The sequence below is a fragment of the Typopeltis vanoorti genome, chromosome 7 (assembly GCF_054136105.1).
Source record: "Typopeltis vanoorti isolate ZY-2024b chromosome 7, IOZ_Tvanoo_1.0, whole genome shotgun sequence".
Lineage (NCBI taxonomy): Eukaryota > Metazoa > Arthropoda > Arachnida > Uropygi > Thelyphonidae > Typopeltis > Typopeltis vanoorti.
In genome coordinates, this window is record NC_143555.1 from 105,256,748 (window position 1) to 105,274,082 (window position 17,335).

At 36.9% G+C, this 17,335-nt stretch overlaps 1 protein-coding gene across 1 annotated transcript in view; it reads right to left on the reverse strand.

Moving 5' to 3' along the window:
- Positions 1-17,335, reverse strand: part of LOC150104937 (uncharacterized) — a 352,647-nt gene that overhangs the window by 284,129 nt on the left and 51,183 nt on the right. Inside the window, exon 4 of the mRNA XM_090395091.1 lies at positions 2,353-2,482. Within this exon, the coding sequence (XP_090251217.1) occupies positions 2,353-2,482 (130 nt within the window). The remainder of the gene's footprint in view (positions 1-2,352; positions 2,483-17,335) is intronic.

Below are 17,335 nucleotides of genomic sequence, written 5' to 3' on the forward strand. Positions count from 1 at the left end.
GAAATCCATGCTGACCATCATAAAGAATGTTATATCTCTCAACCCAATCCTGTATTTTATTACTAACCAATCTTTTCAACACCTCAACTAAAACTGTACTTGCACAGACTGGTCTATGATTGGAAACTTCTGTCCTAGAACCATGCTTGTGGACTGGTACTATTTGCCTTCTTTCTGCCTCCTTAGTAACCCTACCCACTGCAAGACTTTCATTAAATAACCAGGTCAAGGGGCATAGCCAACTGTTGTGCACATTCCTTAAGAATACGTGATGATATGTCATATATTCCCACATCCATATTAACACCTAACCCAACCAACATCTGAATAAACCTCTGGTTCTTTCACTTCCGTTCTCCTTAATACTTGCCTCCCTTCTATACATTGCACTGTATCATTTACACCAGCATGATATATGCTGATAAAGTGCTTGTTCAATAATTCCACTACATCCTTTGCAACTGTTATTCTTCTGTCATGACTATCCGCCAGTGTCGACCTGCCATAATTATTCTTACTCTTGCTTGCCATATAGCAGAAAAATTCCCTTGAATTAAACTTGGCATGACCAGCCAATCTCCTCTCATACTGCACCTTTTCATTCTTTACCATCCTTATCACCTTTCTAGCTTGCACTTTATACTCTTAATGGATCCGATCACCAGCAACTATCTTGCATCTCCTCCATAGCATTTTCTTTTCCAGCACAGTTTGCTTGAATTCCTTGTTCATCCATTTCACTCCTACTCTATTTACTCACTTAACCCTTGGTATGTTATACATTGCTTTTGTCAGATACTGCCTTGTGAGTTTCCATGCACTGTCAACATCTGTTCTGCTCAGCTCATTTACCCAATGTAGTGATGCTAACTGACTACAGGGCTTCTTATAATCACATGCTTTATACTTCCACATATATCCATTTCTGACAGTAACCTTTTATTGTTTCATCACTTCCCAAAGAAATACCTCATGATCACTCTCACCAACTGCATCCAGTGAAGTTATCACCAAATCCAAATCATTAAAGCCTCGGGTACCATCACTCTCACAAACTCACTCTCTGGGTTCCCCTACACTACCTCCTCCTTCTATGCTATATTCCTGTAATTAACATCTCCCATGAGGATCACCTTCTATTTACATGCCCAACCAATATGTCTAAACATTTTGACGTCAGTATTTTCTACATTACCTGGTCTATAACAGCATCCTATCAATGATAACATGCTGTTATAGGCCAGGATGATGCAGCATCCTATCAGTTGGTAGTGCATGCACAGAGTTTCAATCTGTGCGTGTACTATCAACTTTTACATTTTGTGGACACAATTCCTCTGCAATCATTAACATCACTCTTCCTCGTTTTTCCACATTTCTATCCTTCTGGAAAATTATATATCCTTCTGTTTCTATTCCTGACATCACATCCTCCTCAGTCAACCAGGTTTCACTTATTCCAATTATCTTTGGACATAATGACTCAATCAATGCAACAAACTCAGCTCTTTTGTTTCAAATACTCCTTACATTTGTGTATACAAACATAATCCTTGTGTCTTTGAGGACATTCTACCAGCACCAACATTTTTTATTCTAGCTGCTATACCACACCTCTCTCCAGTCTGACTACTTTCCTTCAAATTCACTCTGTAGATTTACAAATCGAATTCCCTTTGCCTCACACAACTCACACAAGTTACTATTCATTATCTCTGCTCTCCTCAATTCACTATTGTCATATCTGGGCAACACGCTAATGACTTTTCCAACAATACTATTATCCTTTACATGGTGCAACAACTTTCTCAACTTCCTGAAAAAAATGCAGCACAATTTGTGATAAAACAGCACACTATATACTAATTAAAAACACTTTTTTAGCACAGCTTAAATCTACTGCTATGTATTAAAAATATTAGTTGATTTAGATATACCAAGCCATAGTTTCCCTGCCCTAACACAGTTTCTTCTTTCTTTCTTTGTTGGCAAGAGAACAACATCCTTTTCAAATGCCTGCATCCTTTCATTTCAAATCATATCCATCTCTCATACAGTTCACTTCTATCATCAAACACACACACACACACACACACGATCTGTAAATTGTATCGCATTTGGAGATGAGATGCAATAATAGTGTCTATTTGAATTTCATAATGAAATTTTAACATCAATCGTATTAATTTTTATTCTAGGATGAAAAAATTCCATGCATCTATACATGAACAACAGGACTGCCAAGCTTAGTCATTTTCAGCAAAGTTGTTCCTAAAACCTCCCGATTAGATCAATTATTTGAAATACAATATTTTTAATATCATATAATATAAATTTTCATATGATTCTTACCAGCCTCTACTAAGTGATCTATAGTAGGAAATCTTTTCTTCACACATGGGCTAATAGACGTCATTGTAAACACGAATGCTAAATTGACATAGCGCATTATTGTTCTTCGCATCAGTCTTCCTCGCTCATCCTAAAAATAAAGCATTTTTACACATCCATTACTTCTATTTTGTGTGTGTGTATGTGTGTGTGTGTGTGTGTGTTCTGTTTAAGGATGAAGTTTTCAAGGATTTCATTTCTTATTGGGCTTATATGCATGTATATATGCATGCATACTTCAAATATTACAGTAAAATTGTGGGAGGAGCATCTTTGTTTGTCTACAGCGGTGAAACCTTGAGCAAGTGAGGGGGATGAGAGTTTTGTGGAAGCAAATGAAGAAAGTATGTCTTGCAAATGGAGTGTAAGTGAGTAATTATTATTAACATTGAATCTCCGTGGAGTCAGAGATTCATCGTACACCAGTGTTTACTTTGCATCTCATAGTTGCTTCCCAAATTTCATGTGATAACTTAACCACCATAACAATGTGGTCACCTAAACTTTAGCTTGCTCTCTACTATCAGCTCAGATATCAAGCTTAATTTACCACTAAAAGCAAATTACCATTTATGTAATACTGCCTGCATCTCCAAAATGCATAACCTTGCATTTAGCAACTCTGAGTTGATATTCATTCTCATTTGCCCATTGAACCAGGTTAGCCAGATAAGCTTTCAAGAATTCTGAGGCAGATTCCAATAAGAATTCACATTATGCTTGACAAGAAATTATATTCTTCTTTTAATCCTATACTCAAGCATAAGTGTGAACTTACTTAATGAAAGTTTACTTGTATTTAAAGTCTGTAGAAAGATTTTCCACTTGATTAGAAATTAAATTAAACTTGTCAAGAAATTATATTCTTGTTAAATCCTTTAGCGAAGTGATAAATATGTAATAATAAATATATGGCTTCTACATTAATTCAACCATGGTATTTCTTCTGGGTCTAGCTCTCACTGATGAGGCCCTCAATGAAGGTTGAAACCAGTCTAAGGTGATTGTTCCCCATAATGTATAGCAACATACACTTTTGCATTATGGGATACTAATGCTTTTGATGTAAAATAATCAGCTTCTATATTATACAAGCAGCCTAGCCATGATGTTATACTTCCATAAAGGATTAAACAAGAATATAATTTCTTGGCATGCTTAATTTAATGTATTAAAAGGCTGCTGACTTCACAGCTGTTGCCATAGTATCCCATAATGATACTTCCCATAATGCAAAACCATAATGGGAAGGAAGATTCACTACACAGACAAGTTTTGACCTTTATTGAGGTGAAAAAGTTCACCCTAGAAGAGGAGAGAATAGAAACAGCAGAAGAGAAGGGAATGAGAAGAATACAAGGAAGTGCTGGAACTAGAGAGAGAGAGCGATGTAAAGATGGCAGGTAAGTAGGGAAACACAGAGAGAAAGTGTTAGAGGAGGGAGAGTGAGGGATGCAAGTGAGCAATCAAGGAACAGAATGGTAAGAGGTGTGTGATGTATGCAGATTGGATGATCTGTGGCATGAAATAGGATGCCAGAGCAATGTTTGCCAGGAGGAATGATAGAAAGTGTGGCTATGGCAATTAAGCAGGGTGAAATAGTGGATGAGATGATTGTGATGATGGGCACAAATGGCTTGAGAGGCAGTGTAAATTGGGTGGCAAGAGATCTAAGATTTATGCTTGAGGCTGTACAGAAGAAAACTCAGAGAAGAAAGATAGTGTGTGTTGCCCAGGTATGATAATGATGAGCTAAGTAGAAGAGCATTAATAATGAATAGCATGATAGGTAGAATGTGTCAGAAGAGAGGCTTGAAATACGTGGATGCTTGGAGGGCATTTGAGAACAGATAGGAACTGTATGTGAGAGACAGCTTGCATTTGAATGAGGAAGGAGATAGGCATCAAGAGAGAGATTGCTGTTTTCTGAACGAGTCGGTGTGTCAATGCAGGGAAACTAGAAGTACCAGGGTGGATGGTAGCTGGCGTGGCCTCTTGTGGGAATAGGTACTTCGAAGAAGGGGAAATATATTGCGTAATGTTGAGTCCAGTGGAGTCAGTAGGGGATAAGGATAGGTATAGAAACAGTGATTCCTTTCTTTCATGCTTACACAGTGATCAGAATACATTATGAAAATTATGGATACAACTACTATGTTAGAGTAAAACTTTAGTTTAATATAAACCAAAATATACACTCGACGTTTTGACCTTCACATTAAGGTCATCTTCTGGAGTATACGTATACATACAAAGAAACAAGCTGCACTACAATCTACCTGGCATGCTAAAGTTACTGATCACCCATTAAAACTATTTGCCTGACCTCTGGTGCTTCAAAAAAAACACTTTCACTACATCAAAGCGAGAGTCCTGTTATTATTATTATCTATCAGGTTACAAAGTTAAATTAAGCTGGAGAGTAACATGTTCATACAAAAAATAATACATAAATAAATAAACAAAAAATAAAATTACTTATATAAGTATACATATAAATTGTAACTGGTAAAGAGTGGGCAATAACAGAGGTCAGGCAAATAGTTTTAATGGTTGATCAGTAACTTTAACATGCCATGTAGAGTGTAGTGCAACTTGTTTCTTTGTATATATATATATGTATACTCCAGAAGATGACCTCAATGTGAAGGTTGAAACACCGAGTGTATATTTTGGTTTATATTAAACTAAAGTTTTACTCTAATACGGTAGTTTTATCCATAATTTTCATAATGTATAGCAACAATTACATTTTTATGCTTTATACTAATGCCAGGAGTATCTAGAATAAAGGAGATGAATCGGTGGCACTGATAGCATCAGCATGTCCAAAGATTATTGGGATCTCTGAGATATGGTTGACGAAAGATGATATAATAACAGGAATAGAAGTAGCAGGGTACAGCATTTTTCGAAAGGATAGGAAGGAAAAACATGGTGGTGGAGTCATCACTTATTTTAAGTGATGACTTATGTCCTCTCGAAGTATAGGCTTTGGAGGGCATTGACACTGATAGTTTTAAAAGCATATGGTGTGAGGCGGAGGTGGGCAAGACCAAGGAGCACAGAGGATGAGGAGCAGAAGATGTTTAGGCAGTTGAGGTTGGCAAGTGCAAGAAGAATGATTGTTATGGGAGATTTTATAACTATGGCAGTATAAATTGGGAAGAGGAAAATGCATGTAGTAATAAGGGAATGGAATTTCTAGAATTGTTGAAGGACAAATGTCTCAGGCATTGTGTAATAGAAGGAACACGAAGTTCAAGAGTTTTCAATTTGGTCATAGCATCAGAAGAGCTGATTATAACTGAGATCGCATCTCTTCCCCCAGTTGGAGAGAGTGAACATGTGGTTTTGACTTGAAAGATGAATAGACATGCAAGAGTATCAAAGAGAAGGAAATATATGTGGAATTATAAGGTGGGTGATTATAATAGTTTTAGATATTAACTTGGGGAAATTTCATGGAGAGAGGAATTGGAAGGGCAAGATATCATTAGTCCTTGGGAAATTGTGAAGGAATATTTGTTAGCAGCAATAGTAAGCCGTATTCCACTAGTGAAAAAGAGGACACAGTTTGGTGTAAAGTGGATGACAAACAATATCAAACAGGAACTGCAGGTGAAAAAGAGGTTATGGAAGAGATATAAGGAGAGGAGGTGGAGATCAGATGCATGAAGAATATAAGACTCAGGCCAGGAGAGTAAAGTATGGTAAGAAAGGCAAAACTGGAATATCAGAAGGGACTGGCCCAAAGATCCAAAGAAAAGCCTAGTGAATATTTTATGATTGTGGAAGAATGACATTGTGGGATAAAAATGGGAATAGAGTGACTGATGTTCAATGAACACTTTATTGGAGTATTTCATCCTGATTAGAGATTATCCCAGGCAGGAAAGGTCAACTTAAGGCATCTAACCACCTGTATCAGTCATCTCTGTATTTTAGTTCCAACTGGTCTTTTGGCCTGGAGAAGGAGGTTTTAATACCAGGAGGGAAAGGGCAGGTTTTGAGGTTTAGAAGTGCAAGAGGAGAGTGTGTTTCAAATACTGAGTACTGTGGATATCAATAAAGCAGTGGGACTGGATGGAATTTCACCATGGGTTTTGAGAGAATGTGCTAAAGAACTAACAGCTCCATTGAACTGGCTTTTCAATTAAAGTCTTGCTATGGGAAAGGTACCCAAAGAATGGAAGGAAGGCAAGATAGTGCCATTGCATAAGGGTGGTAACAGTCTGGAAGTGTCAAATTATAGACCAGTTTGTGTTTCATCTGTAGTTCTTAAGATCCTTGAGAAATTAATGAGGGACCATATGTAGCACTGGGCAGATGATGGTAATGTTATCTGTGAGAGTCAACATAGATTTGTTAAGGGGTACTCTTGCTTTAGTAAGAGTTGTTGATGAATGAAAGGCATATTCTGCCTTTTTTTTATTTTTTTTATTTTGCAAAGGCATTTGACAGGGTGCCACATGATAAGCTGATATTTAAGTTGGAGCACATGGATTTGGATGTCAAATTGGTCAACTGGATTCAGGATTGGCTGTCCGATAGGTATCAGAGAGTTGAGTATGGTGGAGCAATATCAAGGAGACAAAAGGTTACAAGTGGAGTCCTACAGAGCTCAGTACCAGGACCTATATTATTTAACCTTTATATCAATTTATATCACTTTGTCAGTGGATTGCAGGAGGATATTTAGTTGTTTGCAGATGATGTGAAGCTAGGAAGGGTTATTAGTAATAGTGCAGTTGAAAGTTTATTTTTCACTTGGTTAGAGTATAATAAATTTAGTTTAATCCTTTATCCAAGTGTGAGCAGACAAAGTTTGCGCCTGAAAGTATCTTCAGGACTGGGTTAAGGTGGTACAACACCAGGGCAACTCGTTGCAAAGGTGGAGCAAGCTACCAACACTCCTATCTCAATATCTCCTATAATGCAAAACACATCTCCTTGCGGATATGTCTAATGTTATGCATTAAGGGAAGGGCCACTACCCAGACTAGTTTCGACCTTTATTGAGGTCTCTTCAGTGGGAGCCAGGCCAAAGTGGAGATATCAGGCAGAAGCATTAGCAGGTCATCTCTACCTATAGGAATTGCCAATTGGTGTGCCACCCTTTTTTAATAATTTACTCTTGATTTAGAGAAAGATGTTGAAAGTTTATTTTTCACTTGGCATAACAATGACCACAATGTTGTACCACCTTAACCCAGTCCTGAAGATACTTTCAGGCGCAAACTTTGTTTGCTCACACTTGGATAAAGGATTAAACTAAATTTATTATACTCTAACCAAGTGAAAAATAAACTTTCAACATCTTTCTCTAAATCCAGAGTAAATTATTAAAAAAGGGTGGCACACCAATTGGCAATTCCTATAGGTAGAGATGACCTGCTAATGCTTCTGCCTGATATCTCCACTTTGGCCTGGCTCCCACTGAAGAGACCTCAATAAAGGTCGAAACTAGTCTGGGTAGTGGCCCTTCCCTTAATGCATAACATTAGACATATCCGCAAGGAGATGTGTTTTGCATTATAGGAGATACTGAGATAGGAGTGTTGGTAGCTTGCTCCACCTTTGCAACGAGTTGCCCTGGTGTTGTACCACCTTAACCCAGTCCTGAAGATACTTTCAGGCGCAAACTTTGTTTGCTCACACTTGGATAAAGGATTAAACTAAATTTATTATTATAGTAATAGTGCAGATGTGGCAGCCTTGCAAGATGATTGGAATAAACTGGACGGATGGGCAAATGATGGGGATCTCAATTTAATGCAGCAAAATGTACAGTCTTGAAGTTTTAGATACATTGATGGGAGGCTGTTGGAGGAGATGTACTGAAGGAAGTAGGGGAAGCAAGAAATATGGGATTGATGACTGATAAAAATCTGAAATTCAGGGAACATATTAAAAAGGTGGTGAAGGTAACTCAGAGGATTGCTGCAATACTGAGAAGGATGCTGACCCGCAGAGATTAAAAAAAGTTGTCATTCCACTGTATAAAGCCTGATCAGGCCACACTTGGACTATTCTCAAATTTTGTCCCCAGGATTTGAAGGGGATAAATTAATTGTGGAAAGGGGACAGAGGTGGATAACAAAGATGGTTTCAGGACTATACGTTGGTTATGAGGATCGGCTGAGGTAATGTGGACCGCAGAGTTTGGTAAATAGAAGGAGAGGTGATATGACTGAGACTTTTAAGCTGTTGAGAGGTAATTACAGGGGTGACACTGGGGAGTTCTTTTGCTTGGTGGAACAGAGGGAAGGAGTCATGACAAGGGGCCATCCCTGGAAGTTATGAAAGGAAACTGTGAGAAAGAGGGTGAGGAGTGGTTTCTTGGCATGGTGGGTGGTTGAACCATGGAATGCATTGCCTGATAGAGTGGTAAGAGCACGAAAATGGTCAATGCATTCAAGAGGTGGTATGATAGACTTTGTGTTTTTCTAGGAAGGACCTCCACGATTAGTCTTTTGACTCCATGGAGGCCTGGATCTTAAGAATAATAAAGTAAAGTAGTGTTCATTGTGGTCTTATGGTTAACTGCAGAAATGACTAGAGGGTAATCCCAGGCAGGAAAGGCCAACTTAAGGCATCTAACCACATGTACCAGTCATTTCTGTATTTTAGTTCCAATTGGTGTTTTGGCCTGGAGTAATATACTGGTGCAAGAGAACCTGATCACATTAGGAGAAAGAAGGAGGACGAGAGTCAGAAAAAGGCCGCAGCTCCTTTATATCATCATATAGCCAAAGGATATCTTTTTAATTTTTCACCAATTTCATGCAACGGAACAGCCAAAGACCAATTGGAAGTAAAATACAGAGATGGCCAGTAGGAAAGTAGGAAAGGCCAGGTGGTTAGACTTTTCTAACTACCTTAAGTTAGAAAAGTCTAACTTAAGGTAGTTAGGTTAACTTAAGGTTGACCTTCTCTGCCTGGGATTACTTTCCAGTCATTTCTGCAGTTAACCATAAGACCACAATGACTTAAGAAAATGGAAATGTGTGATAACCTTCTCATAATAAGAATAGGTGAAATTTTATATCCTCAGGTGAAGACTGTGTGAAGACTTTTTATTTACACTACATATTATGTAGTGTAAATAAAAATTGATCGAATAATAAAAATAAAAAATCATCGAACTGAACAATAAAATTTACATAATACAATATTGCAAAACACTTGTATTTAATACTGCTAATTTTCAAAACTATATTTTTGCTAACATTCCATAAATGATATTTGAATAATAATAATAAAAAAAAGCCTGTTTTGTCTTAAGCAATAGAATGCCTAATACACTGCATAATATGTTCCAAATATGCAGAGCAAGAGAGAAGCTCTAGGATGCATGTTCTACTGTCTCCAATATTAAAGTACCACCATTTGATGGCATTTACTGGAAGGTGACCATAATGTGGGTGGGCTACCACTTTTGGCTAGGTAGTGTAGACCAGCGCTTCCCAAACTGTGGGCCGCGGCCCACTTCGGGGCTGTAGGTTTTGTTCAGGGGGGGGGCCGTGAAATAATGAAAACAAATTTAAAATGTTTTAAGACTAAGTAGATTTGTTTTTATTTTAAAAGAAACGTATTTAACTTTTATTATTTATTATTTCTTTTTTGTTATTTTTTATATTTTAATAGAAAAATTCACACATTGGTGTTGGTTCACAAACTTTGCTACCTGCCTATTTCGGTGCTTAATGAATATTAGTAAATATTGCTTATTCATATGTTTCATTTCAAAGCAGTGGTTAATTGTATTTACTTCGAATGCTCTCCAGGGAAGCTCCAAATCTTCCTCTCCCTTTCATCACGCGTTTGTAATCAGGGACTGTTGATATTGACTTGATATACATATCAAAACTCGTTTTATATTATCACTGTAATCCGAGCTAGTTTTCTGTTACCAATAAAAGTTTCGCATATACTTCACACATGAAAAAAACTTAAACAAGTTCATGTGAGGAGATAGTAACTCGATTGCAGTGGTAAACAACACGCCCTCCCTAACAGCCACTATACTGCAGAGGCAATAAAAACAAGTACTTTTATTATGCCAGTGAATAAGGTATGAGCAGTCTGTGAAATATATTTCTCAACAAATAGTGCAATTAGAGACAACTGGGATAAAAACACACTAATTAATGAATCACATGTCCCCTCATACAGAAACTATGCTATATAGACTGAAACAAAACCATACGTTGCATGGGAAAACACAGTATCTAACTAAAAACTATTGTTATTAATTAGATGTGTGCGAGTTCGATTTCCCAAGGCAGCAATAAAATTCAACCGAACGTGTTAAAATTCGTAAAAGTGTTAAAACTAAGTAATATATATATAATGAATGTTATGGCAGCTTCACATATGGAATTCGGTTGAAGAGAGTTAGCATTTCAACTCAATTGTCAGCAATGCTTTTGTCTTTCGGTTGTGCGATCTTTTGTTAATACTGCACCAATCATATGCATTTCTTAATAACCTGCCATTGCTATCTGTTTCGCGTTAGACTTAATTACCGTAAAGGGAGAAAAGTCACAAAAGAAAAAAATGTTCCTGGTCTGGGGATTCCCTTATTCAGGTAATATTCACTAATTTCATGTTGTTAGTCTGTGGTGTGCCAGTATCGGTAAGTGGTGCTATTATTTGATCTATTCTACGTTAAAAAAATTTAACTCTGAGATGGATAAGTGGCTGATAAAAAAATGAAAAAAAATCCCGCGAACAGTCAGAAGAAGCAGAAACAGACTCAAAAAAAAAAAAAGTATTTCATATTTTACCAGAACAGCCTGCATCGTCTTCAGAACCAAATGGTAAGAGGCAAAAAATATAATATGTGCATTTGATTTTTGCAATATTCGCTGTGTATTGAATATAAATACAATAAATATTATAATAATATATCTCTCTATTATGATTTTTTTTTCAAGGGGGTCGTGAAATATTTTAATTTTTGCAAAGGGGGCCCTGACATCCAGAAGTTTGGGACGCACTGGTGTAGACCACTCACATTATGGTCACCTAGAATGCTTCTAGATGTCAAAAATGTCCAATTTTAGAGTATCCTTGAAACTTGTAAGTTATTAAACTCAAAGAAGTGAAAGAGATTAAAGATTTCCTTATACCAGGTTCTGCTGCTATTAATAGAAAGAATGTCAGTGCTAGAATAATGTAGCAGTCTCATAGTTAAGCACATAATAATTAGTTAAGCACACAATAAATAATTACTGTGTAGTCCATGGTAATCATTTATTAGAAGCCCTAAATATTCACACTTCTTTGATAGTTGATTAAATTCCTTTTTAAATGCCTGGTATCAGCAACATAAAAAAAAAAACTGCACAGGTTTACTATACAACTTCTTTTCTTCAGCATATGTAATGTCTGTAATATTTATTATGTATAGCTGAGCAGAAAAGATTATGATTTAAAGCACTATTGCTTTAGAAAAAAAGAAAAGTGGCCAATTTTCCATTCTTCTAAGGTTTTTCACTGTTTCTTGAACTTAACATGTTGGACATGGTCATGTTGGTGAAAATGATTTTTCACCACCATGTTGTTTCACATTTTACAACAAGTAAAATAATTATTTGTTGTAAACAAGGCTACAGTTCTTCACTTGCATATTTAGTCAGGAATTTAGTCAGGAAGTTCAATATTTTCCTCTCCCATTTCTTTTTTTCTTGATAGCAATACATATTGTAATCAAACATTTTGCAAAAGACAGTAGCTATACATACACTGGTATTCAAATCTGAGGATGAACATTATTTCTGAAGATTGCAACTGCAAATTCAGATGAATCAGCTTGTGGCAATTTGTATAACTGATGATTTCAAGCAGAAAGTGGGTACAGATTCAAATTTTCAGATTGCATGCAAAGAGGTTGCACTGTGAACAGGATAAAAGGCAAAAGGCTGCACTAAGCAAATTGTGTTTGAAGGAAGCACTTTCTGTGAAGGAATAAAGTTGCAAACCTGGACATCTTGTAATTTCTCAAAGACATTACCTAGATGATTTCGTGCTGGAAAGAATTATTGGAAAGCTTGAAGAAGGCTGCAGAATTACTAATATTGCCTGAGTTTGAACCTCACATAGCATTCTATCCAGGCTCTGGACAGAATTTCAAACCAATGGAATGTGTTCCAGACATTTGCTAAGAGGTCATCCTCACTCTAATACAGAGCACAAAGAGAAATTTTTGGTTATAACAGCAAAATGTAATCGATGCACCACAGCAGGAAAGCTTGCAAGTTGGCTCCACTCAAACACAGATAACTCGACAAACTGTGGCAACACATCTGCAACAAGTATGCTTATATGCCCAAAGGCCTGTAGTCTGCATCCCTTTATTCACAGCTCATCGTAGAGCATGTTTTCAGTGGTGTTGTATCCATAAAAATTGGACACCAATAGGCTAATGTACTCTTTACAGATGAGAAGTGTTTTAGTCTTTCCTCTGACCCTAGATGACACTTGATGTGGCAGGAAAGTATTACTGCTTACCATCATGAGAATGTTCTTGAAAGGGATATAGAATCATGGTGTAGGGAGGAATTATGCTTAATGGATGCACTGGGCTATGAGTACTGGAAAAAGGGACTATGACTGGTGAATGATATGGCAAAGAAGTTCTTCAATGTCATGTTCGATATTTCCATGGAGCTATAAGTGAAGAATCAATTTTTATGGATGACAATGCCACACCACATTGTACACGATCAGTGGAGATATTTCTGAAAAGTGAGGATATTGCTGGCCTGGTTGGCCAAGCAGTTAGCATATCTGCTCTCTACCCAAAAGGCTGTGGGTTCTAATCTTGCACATGGATGTTTGTGATTATCTGTGAAAATACTAGTGGTAATGGCAGGTGGTAGATGGCTTTGGTGTGGTTGTAGCTAGTTATAGTTGGTAGATTTGAGTTGTGGAGAGCTGTAGAGTAGGTGTCCTCCCTCGATGAGTCTTTGGACTCCTTGGAGGTGTCAATTAATAATAATAATCAAATTGAGTAGCCAGCAAGCTCCACAAATCTCAAACCTATAGAACACGTTTGGGATACAATAGGGAGATGCATTGGAGCTCAAAATTCCACTCTAGAAAACAAACAAGACCTTACTTGTGCTCTAAAAGAAGGAGTGAGCCAGTTTGTCTCAAGAACTCTGGAATCACTTATTGCTACATGGGACGATGTTGTTAGAACTACATTGCAGTTCAATAACATATTCTACAATGAAATCTCTCTCCGCATAGTTTTCTATAAGCACTTTACATTAATTCCTTAACTACGTCCTTAGGAAATTTGTAATTTTTGCCAAAAACATATTGTAATTTAATTTGTACGAAATTGATAACACATTTTTTGTGTTACATAACTTATTAGTATGCTGAAAATAAATTTATGTCCATATTTAGTCATGAAAATTTTTTTCATATACAATTAAAAATGTAGTTTGTCCTTAGTTTTTGAACACCGGTGTAGTTCCACATATAACACTTTCTCACAAAAGTCCTAATATGGCTAGCCACCACCCAGTAATCACTTCATGGTCACTTTCACCCACTAGAGGAAGATATGACATTTCATTTACAGTAATATTTTCTTTTGAGATAATCAAATCTAAGATCCTTGATCTGCATGTGGCCACTGTTACATACTGCTTAAGGTAACTGTCCATTAAAAATTCAAGAAATTCATTCGGTGTGGTTCATGATGAGGTCTCTTACTTCAAGTCTATATTACCATAATTGAAATTTCTCATAATGATCACCCTTTTCTTATCAGCCAAACCAATCTGCCTAAACATTTCCTTCTCACTGCCTTCCACATTACCAGGTCTATAATAACACCCTACTAAACAAGCCATCCTGTCATCTCCAAATCACACCATACTGCTTCAAAACCACTGTAAGTATTTGCTACTTGCATCTCCACCCTACATGTGCACAATTGCTCTATCATCATCATCAGTGGCACACCCATGAAGGGGGTGCACCACTGATGATGATACTACTATCGAATACTACTACTTATCTATACTACTTATGAATTAGTGATCACATAAGGTGGGAATACCCTATAGCTCTCGGGAATCCCAGCCACTGTGAATGCAAAGCGAATGAAGTAGTGCTCTTGCAGACCGAGTGCTACTTTGTTTGCCCGAGCTGGGCCAGAGGAGATCATGGGTATCATGTATTGGCAATCACTGCAGATGCTCAGTCATAGGTCATATGCAATGTAGTGTGCATTCTCAAATCGTCAACTCAACTCGGCCCACCAAGATTAAATCATGAGTGCACTCCCCCCCCAATATTAAATCTTGAGTGCTCGGCCCTCTCCAAGATTAAATCCTGAGTGCGCTACTGATCATCATCAATAGCACTCCTCCTTCCTTTTTGTATTGTCTGTCTTCACGAGAGACTACATATCCCTTCATCTCTGTTCCTGTCAAAATGTCATCCTCATTCAACCATGTCTCACTTATACCAACAATTTTTGGGCATATGAACTCTATCAATGCTACAATTTCATCCTCCTTGTTTCAAATAATTCTAGCACTAGCTCATTTCTGTTTCTATATTCTAGTGACCCCCATTTCTCGGATATGACTCCTCCACACTCCCCCTGTCCATTCCTGCTATCATCGCTGACATTAGACTCCTCCCCAGACCTAAATGTTATCCCCACATCTTTGACTATCTTAATACTTTCTTGTGAATTCACAAGAAAGTCACACATCTACTCCTGAAACCATCATCTACACTTCTCATGCAGTGTCTCCCTATATACCCTATGTCATGCTCTTCATTCATGCTACTCATTCTCCATTCATAAATGTGCCTAGCTTACTCTCCTGCTTTTTTGCCAATTTTCGCCAATCTACCATTTTTATCAGCCAATATAATCCTTTCATAATTATTCTTTCTTCAACTGACTGCTCGTTGAAAGCAATCCAAGAAATTTTTGTTGGCTAATTGCTGCTATTATACTCATTTTGCAATGCATTTTTCAATTGTCTTATTTAACTTTCTAAACCTTGGAATACATTCTCAAATTGCTTCATCTAAATAGTTCTTGAGTAAGGAACAGTATTGGTCTCCTTTCCACCCACTTCATTTCATGATAGAGGTGCAGGCTGTCTCATGAGTTTTTCATAATCAGGGGCAAATGCTAGTCTTGAAATTCACACTTGCTCTGTTTCCTTCTGGTGCCTCTGTAGTGGGTGCATAAACATGTATAATGGTCATATTTATTGGATGTCCACTGACTCTGAGAGAAATGATTCTGTCGCTCACTGGATTAAAACCTAATACATACCTAGCAATCCTTTTCCTGAGTAAGAAGGATACTCCATTTTTACGACGTCTCATGTCCTGAGCAATACACCATACAGTCCCCTGATTGAAAATGGCCCATTCCTGTCCATCTAAGTTCACTTATTCCCAACATATCCAGCTTCTTGCGCTCCATTTCCATCTTTATTATTTCCAGAGGGGGTGGTCTGCCCCAGGCAGCACTTTTGGGGGGTGTTTCAGGTGAGACACAATTTTATTTGTCGACGATTCTTTTATTTATGTTAAATTAGTAATTATTATTACTTAATTAACAATTAGTTTTTAACAACTATACTTACAACTAAAATAAACAAAATATAAATATAACAAAACCGTTACATTTCCCTATCATACTATAATTCAAATTCTCAAAAATGAAACAATAAAACTCATGATAAGACGATCTTTACTGGTTATTGCTTATGGCTGCATCTCAGCAGCAGGCATTACACAATCAGTACACATTTGTGAAAGCATATTGTTTTTTTTTCCTTCTAATTTTGTGTATAACTAAGGCCATCGACAGGTTTTAGGATCCCAGTAATAATATTTCTGCAGTTCCCTATTATATTAGGGTTTTTGCTTAATCCTTTTGATGCATGTATAAAAATTAACAAGCATGATTCCAAAATGATAAAATACCTGATTCATCATTAGTTTTTTTTAAATCTGTTACACATTTATATTATTTGGGTCATTATCGAAACCATCGAAAACATATTTATTGTATTCTTTATCTATGGTTAGTCTAGAGCAGGGGTGGGCAACCCTTGGCATGCTAGCCGAACGTGGCACGCCAACGACTTTTTTGTAGCACGCAACCCAGGGCTCACCTTAAAAAAACAATTAAATAAATAAATACATTTCAAACATCTTCGTTGACTTGTATACATTAACTTAATATAATACAATTTTATTAAGTACAGCTATACTAAATAAAAATGCAATAAAGAAGCAAACCCTACCAACTGTTTTAGTAATAATAAGAAATAATAAAATAAGAAACAAAGATCCTATTTACAAGCACTCCATCTCCACGATATACTGATGTACAAATTTCATCCAGTTCAGTTGCATCATTCACCAGGCAGCCAGACGTGGCATGACTCCTTTACCTTCATTTGATATATCTTTTCGTGTTTCGTAAGGAACATATCCATTTTCTAAAGTGTGTATATATGTGGATTTGGATTTTATTAAATCGTAAGTCATTAAAATATGGATTGGAAGTATTTATTGTCAATGAATACGTTTAACTTATTAGATATAAAAGCAAATTTCCCTTACATTGCCATAAACATACCGTATTTACTCGAATATAACTTGTACTTGCTTTTCCCAAAATTAAAATTCATGGTGCAAGATATATGTGGGGATTTTCGGAAACTAAAATTTTAGGAAAGAGCCTCCATAGTACAATTGGAAGAATGACAGTACATTGTGCCCTTCGATTAGAAAAGGCCTAAGTTTGATTCCCGCTGTGGCGGGAGGAATCTTTATATGGACTTTTTCAATTGAAGGTGAGTTAGCTAATCTCATACAGTGGTAGCAAGGTTTTTTTCTCCTAGAAACTCAGGTTTTTCATCCCGCATACAGACAA